The sequence below is a fragment of the Boleophthalmus pectinirostris genome, unplaced genomic scaffold (genome assembly GCF_026225935.1).
Source record: "Boleophthalmus pectinirostris isolate CB_2022bp ecotype Guang Dong unplaced genomic scaffold, ASM2622593v1 HiC_scaffold_9, whole genome shotgun sequence".
NCBI classification, from domain to species: Eukaryota; Metazoa; Chordata; class Actinopteri; order Gobiiformes; family Gobiidae; genus Boleophthalmus; species Boleophthalmus pectinirostris.
Window position 1 is genome coordinate 4,668,166 of NW_026571541.1, and position 11,416 is coordinate 4,679,581.

At 38.6% G+C, this 11,416-nt stretch overlaps 1 protein-coding gene across 1 annotated transcript; it reads right to left on the reverse strand.

Moving 5' to 3' along the window:
* Window positions 1-562: 562 nt before the first annotated feature.
* On the reverse strand, window positions 563-9,443 carry LOC129407241 (serine-aspartate repeat-containing protein F-like). Its single transcript, XM_055147833.1, has 4 exons — window positions 9,402-9,443; window positions 4,764-4,816; window positions 4,646-4,679; window positions 563-3,603 (listed from the first exon to the last, which is right to left on the reverse strand). Exons 2-4 carry the CDS (start codon window positions 4,773-4,775, stop codon window positions 563-565), a joined length of 3,087 nt encoding a protein of 1,028 aa, XP_055003808.1. The 5' UTR covers window positions 4,776-4,816; window positions 9,402-9,443.
* Between the last annotated feature and the right edge of the window lie 1,973 nt (window positions 9,444-11,416).

Below are 11,416 nucleotides of genomic sequence, written 5' to 3' on the forward strand. Positions count from 1 at the left end.
TCCGCTTTTGCCGCCTTCGCCACTCGTCATTTTCGAGCCACTGTTCTCGCCCTCTCCGCTCGTCATTTTTGAGCCACTGTTCTCGCCCTCCCCGCTCGTCGTCGTTGAGCCACTGTTCTCACCCTCTCCGCTCGTCATTTTTGAGCCACTGTTCTCACCCTCCCCGGTGTGGTCGTCCTCTCCACTCGTCATCGTTGAGCCACTGTTCTCGCCCTCACCCTCTACGCTTTTGCCGCCTTCGCCGCTCGTCATCGTTGAGCCACTGTTCTCGCCCTCTCCAGTGTGGTCGTCTTCCCCGCTCGTCATTTTCGAGCCACTGTTCTCGCCCTCCCCACTCGTCATTTTTGAGCCACTGTTCTCGCCCTCCCCACTCGTCATTTTTGAGCCACTGTTCTCGCCCTCTCCGCTCGTCATTGTTGAGCCACTGTTCTCGCCCTCTCCGGTGTGGTCGTCCTCCCCACTCGTCATTTTTGAGCCACTGTTCTCGCCCTCTCCGCTCGTCATTGTTGAGCTACTGTTCTCGCCCTCTCCGCTCGTCATTGTTGAGCTACTGTTCTCGCCCTCACCCCTCTCCGCTTTTGCCGCCTTCGCCGCTCGTTGTCGTTGAGCCACTGTTCTCGCCCTCTCCGCTCGACATTTTTGAGCCACTGTTCTCGCCCTCTCCGCTCATCATTTTTGAGCCACTGTTCTCGCCCTCCCCGCTCGTCATCTTTGAGCCACTGTTCTCGCCCTCACCCTCTCCGCTTTTGCCGCCTTCGCCGCTCGTCGTCGTTGAGCCACTGTTCTCGCCCTCTCCGGTGTGGTCGTCTTCCCCGCTAGTCATTTTTGAGCCACTGTTCTCGCCCTCACCCTCTCCGCTTTTGCCGCCTTCGCCACTCGTCATCGTTGAGCCACTGTTCTCGCCCTCTCCAGTGTGGTCATCTTCCCCGCTCGTCATTTTTGAGCCACTGTTCTCGCCCTCCCCGCTCGTCATTTTTGAGCCACTGTTCTCGCCCTCTCCAGTGTGGTCATCTTCCCCGCTCGTCATTTTTGAGCCACTGTTCTCGCCCTCTCCGCTCGTCATCTTTGAGCCACTGTTCTCGCCCTCTTCGGTGTTGTCATCCTCCTCAATGGTCTCATTGGTCTCAGTTGAACCACTGTCCTTATCCTTTTCTTTGTTGTTATCTTCCTTGCTGGTCTCCTTTGAACCACTGTCCTTATCCTTTTCTTTGTTTTTATCTTCCTTGCTGGTCTCCTTTGAACCACTGTCCTTATCCTTTTTGGTGTTGTTATCTTCCTTGCTGTTCTTCTTTGAACCGCTGTCCTTATCCTTTTTGGTGTTGTTATCTTCCTTGCTGGTCTCCTTTGAACCGCTGTCCTTATCCTTTTTGGTGTTGTTATCTTCCTTGCTGGTCCCCTTTGAACCACTGTCCTTATCCTTTTCTTTGTTGTTACCTTCCTTGCTGGTCTCCTTTGAACCGCTGTCTTTATCCTTGTCGGTGTTGTTATCTTCCTTGCTGTTCTCCTTTTCTTTGTTTTTATCTTCCTTGCTGTTCACCTTTGAGCTGCTGTCTTTATCCTTTTCTTTGTTTTTATCTCCCTTGCTGTTCTCCTTTGAACCGCTGTCCTTATCCTTTTTGGTGTTGTTATCTTCCTTGCTGGTCTCCTTTGAACCACTGTCCTTATCCTTTTCTTTGTTTTTATCTTCCTTGCTGTTCTCCTTTGAACCGCTGTCCTTATCCTTGTCAGTGTTGTTATCTTCCTTGCTGGTCTCCTTTGAACCATTGTCCTTATCCTTTTCTTTGTTGTTACCTTCCTTGCTGGTCTCCTTTGAACCGCTGTCTTTATCCTTGTCGGTGTTGTTATCTTCCTTGCTGTTCTCCTTTTCTTTGTTTTTATCTTCCTTGCTGTTCTCCTTTTCTTTGTTTTTATCTTCCTTGCTGTTCTCCTTTTCTTTGTTTTTATCTTCCTTGCTGTTCACCTTTGAACCACTGTCCTTATCCTTTTCGTTGTTGTTACCTTGCTTGCTGTTCTCCTTTGAGCCGCTGTCCTTATCTTTTTCTTTGTTTTTATCTCCCTTGCTGTTCTCCTTTGAGCCACTGTCCTTATCCTTTTCTTTTTTATCTCCCTTGCTGTTCACCTTTGAACCACTGTCCTTATCCTTTTCGTTGTTGTTACCTTCCTTGCTGTTCTCCTTTGAGCCGCTGTCCTTATCTTTTTCTTTGTTTTTATCTCCCTTGCTGTTCTCTTTTGAACCACTGTCCTTATCCTTTTCTTTGTTTTTATCTCCCTTGCTGTTCTCCTTTGAGCCACTGTCCTTATCCTTTTCTTTGTTTTTATCTTCCTTGCTGGTCTCCTTTGAACCACTGTCCTTTTCCTTTTCGCTGTTGTTATCTTCCTTGCTCTTCTCCTTTTCTTTGTTTTTATCTTCCTTGCTGGTTTCCTTTGAACCACTGTCCTTTTCCTTTTCGCTGTTGTTATCTTCCTTGCTCTTCTCCTTTTCTTTGTTTTTATCTTCCTTGCTGTTCTCCTTTGAACCGGTGTCCTTATCCTTGTCAGTGTTGTTATCTTCCTTGCTATTCTCCTTTTCTTTGTTTTTATCTTCCTTGCTGGTCTCTTTTGAACCACTATCCTTATCCTTTTCGTTGTTGTTACCTTCCTTGCTGGTTTCCTTTGAACCACTGTACTTATCCTTGTCGGTGTTGTTATCTTCCTTGCTCTTCTCCTTTTCTTTGTTTTTATCTTCCTTGCTGTTCTCCTTTGAGCCACTGTCCTTATCCTTGTCAGTGTTGTTATCTTCCTTGCTGGTTTCCTTTGAACCACTGTCCTTATCCTTTTTGGTGTTGTTATCTTCCTTGCTGTTCTCCTTTGAACCACTGTCCTTATCCTTGTCGGTGTTGTTATCTTCCTTGCTGTTCTCCTTTTCTTTGTTTTTATCTTCCTTGCTGGTTTCCTTTGAGCCACTGTCCTTATCCTTTTCTTTGTTGTTACCTTCCTTGCTTGTCTCCTTTGAACCAGTGTCCTTAAAGTTTTCGTTGTTGTTACCCTCCTTGCTGGTCTCCATTGAACCAGTGTCCTTATCCTTTTCGTTGTTGTTATTTTCCTTGCTGGTCTCCTTTGAACCAGTGTACTTAAACTTTTCGATGTTGTTATCTTCCTTGCTGGTCTCCTTTGAACCACTGTCCTTATCCTTTTCGTTGTTGTTATCTTCCTTGCTGTACTCCTTTGAACCAGTGTCCTTATCCTTTTCGATGTTATTATCTTCCTTGCTGGTCTCCTTTGAACCAGTGTCCTTAAACTTTTCGATGTTGTTATCTTCCTTGCTGGTCTCCTTTGAACCACTGTCCTTATCCTTTTCGTTGTTGTTATCTTCCTTGCTGTACTCCTTTGAACCACTGTTCTCCTCGCTATCCACTATTCCACTGTTTCCATTGTTTTCTTGGTTGCCGTTCACATGGTCGTAACTGTAGGCTATGTGGTTGTCATCTTGACTATAATTTGTTTTTAGGTTGTTGTCTTTGTTGTTGTCGTCGGTGGTGGTTCCTTGGTTTCCATTAATGCTGTTTTGTCCTTCTTTAACATTGTTTTTCCGGTCAGTCTGGATTGGTTTGCATTTACTGCCCCCTGTTAGAGATACAGTGGAGTCAGTTAAATCATTTGACATGAATCTGAACCTTTTGTGGAACATTATGTAGGCTATGTTAAAGCCCCAGTATGTAACTTATTTGCAAAAAAAAATAAAAATAAAAAAATAGACTAAATAAAAGCAAATAAAAGCATTTTTTTTCATTATAGTTGTATTTATCTCACTGGAAAACATGTTTCCTTACTCTGAGTGGCCTTGCATCTCCACAAACCTGATTCATATTTGGCCTGATAGAGGACTTCTCTCTGCTTGTTCCATGTAAACATTTCTTTGGTAAAATATTATGGTGTGTGGCTTAAAATGTATCAATCTTCATTGAGAATGTTCTAAAGTTTGGTTTTAACTTTCTATTTCCATGGAATAACCAGAAAGTTACACACTGGGGCTTTAAATATAGTATAATGTATTTTCAGTAAATGCATTTCCATCCATATAAAATGTGTATATTTCCAAAATTTGCATCAGAAAAGCACATAACAAATGCGACCCTTTATCTCCTTTTCTATCATACGAGCGCATAAGTGAGTGTAGGTTACCTGGTTCTTCTCTGACATGACATCACTAATCCTACAAAGCTGTTTTTGTCTCAATCTTTGACAAAGTATGTTGAAAAAGAACGACCCGTAACAAAGTTTGTTTATCTATGCTCCTCTGCAAAAGAACCAGCATAATGGGATTATTTAACTTTGTTCTTCACTTGTGCCCACTCCGGTCCCGTGCAGATATGTAGTCCAACAGTGACATGTTTTTAAAAAATATATTCACTACAGTTTGTTAGCAAGCAAACAAACAGCGATCTATGGGTCCTAAATGTGATATTTGTGCAGTATCTGTGCATTTCCACCTCCGTTTACTTATGCAAATCTTCAAAATGTGCCTTCAAAACAAGGTGAGGGAAACGCATCTAGTGACAAAGTTTCTTGACAGCAATTAATAAGTGCGACTTGTAAACATTGCATCATTGGAATAATACAAAGTTCAGTTAAAGCAAATGCATACCTGATTTTCAAAACAACTTACCTATAAGTAGGAATGCTATAAAAACAAGTGTAATCTGTTGAATAAATGAACACAAAAGATTAGGATTATTGTTTAGACATGCTATTCATAGAATATTATAGTAAAGATGACGCGTTACCCAGTATGTCATTGTTCTAACTTCTACAGTAGAGTTGAAAATGCTGGCTTAACCTGTAAATCAAAACACACATTATTAAAACCAAATGTACTTTGTGCTTCAGCCCGTTACGAGTTCAGATTATTTATTTATTTATTTATTTATGTTTCAAATAGGCCCTGTTTGGTCCCAGGAGCCCCAAAACCTCCTTTTTGGACCAAGGCTCAGTTGGAATTTTGTGAGTGAGTAAGAAGTGGTCACATACAGCATGAAAGTATAGTGAAAGTTGGGCCAAAGAATACTAGAATATAACAATATAGCATTATACAGGTGTAAGTAGCATTGTTTCCACCTATTAGACCATTTAGATTAATTAATAGATACTTTATTGATCTAAAGGGAAAATCAAGTTAAGCTGCAGCAACATTTACACAGTGGAGCATAAGAGGAGGACTGACAAAAGTGTCCTTCTGTGTCTTGAAGCCCGAGCATCACAACTAGGAACCAGGTGAACTCTGGAGGCACAACAGGAAAGCACTCTGCCTTTTATTCTGCTTTGTTGTTTTGGTTGGCAATGAAACTGACCATTCCCTTGAAGTATTTTCTTTGGAATGTCTTCTGCTACATTTGCTGCCACATTTGGTGTTCAGCTCATTTCACACAATCCACCATACTTTTGTCCCTTGAACTGCACATGCTGCACTTCTTGGTTGTCTATAATCCTATGATATGATGTTAAAAACTGAGCTCAAAATCTATTAATCTAATCTACTAATCTATCTAATCAAAAACTGCTCATTGTGTCAAAATCATCAAAAGATGGAAAAATCCTCTCCTCCATAGTTTCATTGTGACACCATGGTATGTGATTATTTGTTTCATATGTAAATAGAACATTTCCCTAATTCATTAGTTTCAAATTAAGCCCAAAATGAGCTCTGTGTCTCCAACGGTTCATCTGATATAACAGAATCAACATTCTATAGCCTCAAACCGACATAAAGAATTCTCTAACTTCTTGGGTTCTTTTTAAAGTTCCTTTTAAAGACAATACAGTAAATACATTTACCTTGTTGACATGTTTTGGCTGCTAGCTGCGAGCCATCTTCAGAACTGTCCCTGGTGTTGGTGGTGATGTGCCGTATATCAGCTGTTGTTACTTCCTTTAGGTGTGGTCAGCCTGATGGACCTGGCAGGTTGCTTCGGACGTAACAGCTGACATACGACACGTCACTACCGACACCGGGGACAGGTCTGAAAACGGCTCACAACCAGCAGCTGAAACATGTCAACAAGGTAAATACACTTTACTTAGAAGTTAAAGGACATAAGGAGACAAAATGAACATCTTTTTGTTTTAATATAGAATTCTCAATCATATAGTCATACAATACATATGGGGCCATTCCATGGGAAAGTTACTGATTTCTAGATATAAATTCAAACCTGTATGGATTTGATTCAAACCTGGCACAGTTGATGTTTATATACAAAATAATATCAATCTTCAATTTTAGTTTTGTATCTTTTAAAATGGTTTGTGGTTCATGGCCAAAATCAAATCTAGCAGAAAATATCAACTTCCCTGAGCCATAAACCTTTTGTGGCAGATTACTATATTTTATTCCAACATTTTGTACTTTTTTATACAATGTCAAGTCTTTTTTTTTCCATTATATGCCATAAATCTGTAAGATGCTGTCAGTTTAACATGAATTTAAGATCTTTACGACTGTGATTCTTTTTTTTTTGTTTTTTTTGTGGTGTTTGGACTCCTATCCAAAAGCTCTATAGTGACAAATTTGAAATGATACCATCACATTTTCAGTAGCCTAATTCTATTACAGGTCAAGCACTTATTATTTATTGAGACAATCTTGTATTACTTAATGAAATATGATTAATTGAGACATAGGAGTAGGATTATGTCTCATCCTCCCACTGCTCCAGTGAACCACAACTCACCTCTGCCACACCTCGAATTACCCTGAAGCCCTTTTTATACAGGCTTATGGAATAAGCTCCACTCTTTTGACTAATAAATAGCTTAATCATTTGCCATTGCTGTGGCGTGGTCCTGTTGTCTGATATACAGGGGTAATCACTTGATGAAATCGACTATAAACCCGTGATAGGTACACATTATTCTGACTTGAGGTTGATAATAATTAAATTGCTTTCTTGAGAGTTTTTTATAAGGGTTTAAGCATTTAATATTTTATATGCCAAAAAAAAAAAAAAAAGAAAGAAAGAAAGAGATCATTCTAGGGACCTTATCCTATCACATATTATTCTATCTGTTCCTGTTGAATCAGTTATTTTGAAATAATTTTGTCCTTTGAATAAAAAAGCTAAAGAAGCTAAAATAAGACCCAAATGAGCATTGTCTCGCTACAGGAGTATTTTAGATGTTTTCAGCCAGTAAAATGTATGCTCTTTCAAAACTTAAAAAGGTCACACTTCAGAATAATGTGTACCTAACTGCATAATCCTGTCACACAGTATGTGTATGCATGGAGTCTTAGACTTAGACTCTGACAAGCTTTATTTATCCACAAGGACACAGCAGCTCACACATCACAATATAATATAATAACAAAGAGCGAAAATATAAATGGTAATAATAAGTTCTAATTAAGTAGCAAAAAAGAGCAAGGGACATGTGTCAGATAAGACATAATTATATAAATGTAAATGTACAAGTCAAAATAAAATAGAAAGATAAGTAATGAAATATAAAATCTCAGCTGTATACAAGAGGTCACAGAAAGACATCATATCACAACAGTGATATGATGATTGACAGGACATAGAGTTATCCATGTGATATCATGTGAAATATGACTCTAACAGGCCCCATAATCATTGTTCATCTCAGACATGTTCAGTGTATTTTGACATTAAATAATTAGGATGCTGTTTACAGATTCCATTGCCTGTCTCTATAATGAGAAGAGTTGTACACAACCTTATCACCCACTCTGTTACCCCTTTGACAAGACCTCACAAGATGAAAGAAATATACAAATATAATATACAAGTGCACATTTCACTAGGTAGTACAAGATTATGTCTCAATAAAGAAGGAATGAGCGTTTGAACTGTAACTGCTACTGAGCATTCATACTGATGTTGCTTTAAATTCATCTTACACTGACCATATTGTACTGCTTTATGGCATATAGGCAAAAACACAAACAAACAAAAAAACAAAAAAACTGTAGAAAAGGTAGAAAAAGGTTGGAATAAAATGTAGTAGTATGCAACAAATCGTCCAAAGTCTACAGCTAATGGATGTTGTTATGCCCCTCATTTAAAGACCATAAATCTCAAATATTATAAATAAGATAAAAAAAACTATATATATATATATATATATATATATATATATGTGTATATATATATATATATATATATATATATATATATATATATATATATATATATATATATATATATATATATATATATACATACACACACATATATATATATAAAACAATAATATCTTGTATGTTAACATCAAGGTTTGAGGCCAGGTTTGAAACAAATCCAAACCAATCCAAACAAATCAAAAGGTTAAGTTGAATTTTTATCCTGAAATGGGTAACTTTCCCACAGAATCACTGTATGCATTCTGTGCATCTGGGGGTATAGAATGTTATTTCTGTTATAGCAGGTGAACCGTTGGAGACACAGAGTTCATCTTGGGCTTAATCTGAAGCTAATAAACTGGGGTTTCTATTTTCTATTTACAAATGAGACAGTAACGCCACAGTGTGACACCCTAACTAACCGAATTCTAACTGTTTGTGAAGAGGATTTGTCTTTGAGAATGACATTTTTACAGATTATTTTCAATAAATGGTCAATAATTGAAAACAACAATACATACTCCTCATCGTGTCAGTATCATTCTGTGTCCCACTCTATGATTACAGCACCACTTTCGACTCAATCACAAAATTCCATCTGAGGCTTGGTCCAAAAAGGGAGGGTTTCGGGGTCCTGGGGCTGACTTGAAACAATAGACCCCAAACTCTTAAAGGTCTGAAGTGTACACTAATGAAAACATTAGTAGAAGGTGGCAAAATAATTCCAGTGGAGGAGAAATATCTGATCCATCTAACAGCTGCTTGTCTCCATGTAGCAACATGCATTTCATATTATGGCAAATAGTGTTGTCATAAGAGAAACATCTCAAACTTGATTTGGATAGTGAGGAATAGACTTGATACTCAATCCCATTTCCAACACAACAATCATTAAAAACACAGTTTATTTAGACTGAGATTTAAGAATGTGCTTTTCAACATAAAGTCATAGTACTTTCTTTTATATTAGCAAGAGGTGTTATATCTGTGTAATCCCTCATTTGTCCAGGTCCATGGGCGTATACTGTATGTGCTTTTCTACTTTATCTGATACAGCTCAAGATCATTCTAAATACATTCAAGAAAGGTTCTGAACTAGATACACAACTTCATTTCTGTATCTAGTTTCTTTACTAGTTTTAGTATGAATTAGTATCTGATTTTCAATACTTTTGACAACCCTACAGGCAAATAACATCTCCATGGACAAAAGCAGATGACAGACCCTCCACCAGAAAAGTAACTTTTGCACCTTTAAAGGAACATAGTGTAAAGAATCACTCACCCGTTGTAAGCCGTGGTTAACGTTGAACCTATTAGTGTGATGTGGCTTGGTACCATGGGAAGTGGATATTATATAGTTTTATTTAATGACAGATAATTACCAACTGAAATAGGTGCGCTTCAGTGCTCTCAGTTGTAATTGAGCCATTTGTTACATAATTGGTCATGAGTTAACTAACCAAACCCTGGGATTAAATATTGACCATCCTCTTTGTGTACAGGCTTTGAGAGACATTTCATTAGCACTTTGTTGGCACACAGGCGCATTATTATGTATGTAATAATATGTTTTGTAATTCAAAGAATCAGGTCTCAATGAATCTACAGTTATGAACCCTCTTTGTTTCTCTCTTTCCGTGAATTGTTATGAAAAGCACGTGACAGGTTAAACTACTGTTGTGAGTGTGAGAGAGAGAGCTGAATCATGTCTTGTTTACCCTAGATGGACAATTTGATAATTATATCCTGGTTCTTGTCTAATTTACATAATACTAGCCCTAACAGGGCGTAGGGCCTTTTTAGTTTCGCAATGATTGGGCGAAGCACCAACCGTTTTGACAAAATTGAGCATCAAAACGTCTTCCTCCCAGTAGCACCCAGCATTAAGCAGTGACCACTCTCCCACGCCGCAGGCATTGGGACATGCGTATTTATTATTCCTAATATGTAATAGTGTCAATGAGTCAATGGGCTTCACCCATGCACTCATCATTCTGTAAGATGTCCTCCCAGGAGCACCCATCATTAAAAGCAGTAACCAAGCACACAATTTATTTTTGCTAACATGTAACAGTAAACAATGAGTCAGTGGGCAAAGACACAATCAATTCAATGCTGCTTGTTGCTTTTATTATCTTGTTATCTTGTTACTTATCTAAATCAAATGAACCAGAAACATGCACAAGTGAAGTGGAACTATTGTAGGCCAAGAAAGAGCTGTAGCAGCAGAGGTGCAAACAGCAGGAGGAGATATAGAACATGAAAACGTCTCCCCCTTAACTGTGTGAAGAGGTATTAAAAGCTTTAAAATAAAAGTAAGATAACTGTAAGTACATTATTGTCTCAGATACATACTTAAATAAGGGTGAAATAGAAATTTGTGGGTGGAGTGCAGTCAGAGTGCACTTCATGTGGGCACTGGAGGCATAGATTATTCAAACAAATCCTCCAAAATAAAGTGCCTCTCCTCCTTGCCCCTTTGAGGTGCAATGACATTATTTACTCTAAAGACATGCTGGTGACTGCAGAAGACCTGCATGCATTGTAAAGACCTGCATGACCAGTCTCAACTGGTTATTATCTCCTTAGCGTGACAGATCCTTGAGCCAAGCTGAGAAAAAAAGAAAAACTTAGAAACAATGGCACAGTTCTGAGAAGCTTATGATTATTAGGGAGTTTCACTTATTTTTTAACAAGTTCAACAACTTAAAATTACATGGTCACCTACCTTATAACATTACTCAGAGCTTTGTCATTGTTCAAGTATGCAGAGCCTTTGTCATCAGCAAGTCCACTCCACTTAAACCTGTATGTCCTCTGCACTGCAGTTATTTTGTCTCATCAAATGTGTTGATGTCACACAAGACGTAATGGAGAATTCTGGAAAATCTGAGTGAATGTCAAGCTTTACGTGCCCTGTGGTAACATTTTAGTAGTCGTGCTGGTTAACTGAGCCTAGCAATACATGAAAGAGAAATGAGGAGATATGTTTGCACTGGCTGAGCTTCAGCCGTGTGCTTGTGTGTTTTCTGTGTTTGATTTTGATTTCATTTTATTTGGATCCCCAGTAGCTGATGTCTTTGACACCAGCTACTCTTCCTGGGGTCCACATATAACACACAGCACCAAATAAGACACTTACAAATAAAACAGTTATACAAAGATTAAAATCATTAAAATATCATTTCTAATAGAATTCATTACTGCTTACTTATTGTAAAGGGCTAAAAAATAGTTCTTCACTTCTTTTTTAAACCTTAATTTGTTATTGGCTGCAGTGATCTGAAGAGGCAGTGA

Bases quoted from the DNA above. Each gene is read 5' to 3' on its own strand.
- LOC129407241 (XM_055147833.1), bottom strand. The intron at 3,604-4,645 runs GTAAGTTGTTTT...TATCTCTAACAG, and splicing joins TATAGCATTCCTACTTATAG to GGGGCAGTAAATGCAAACCA.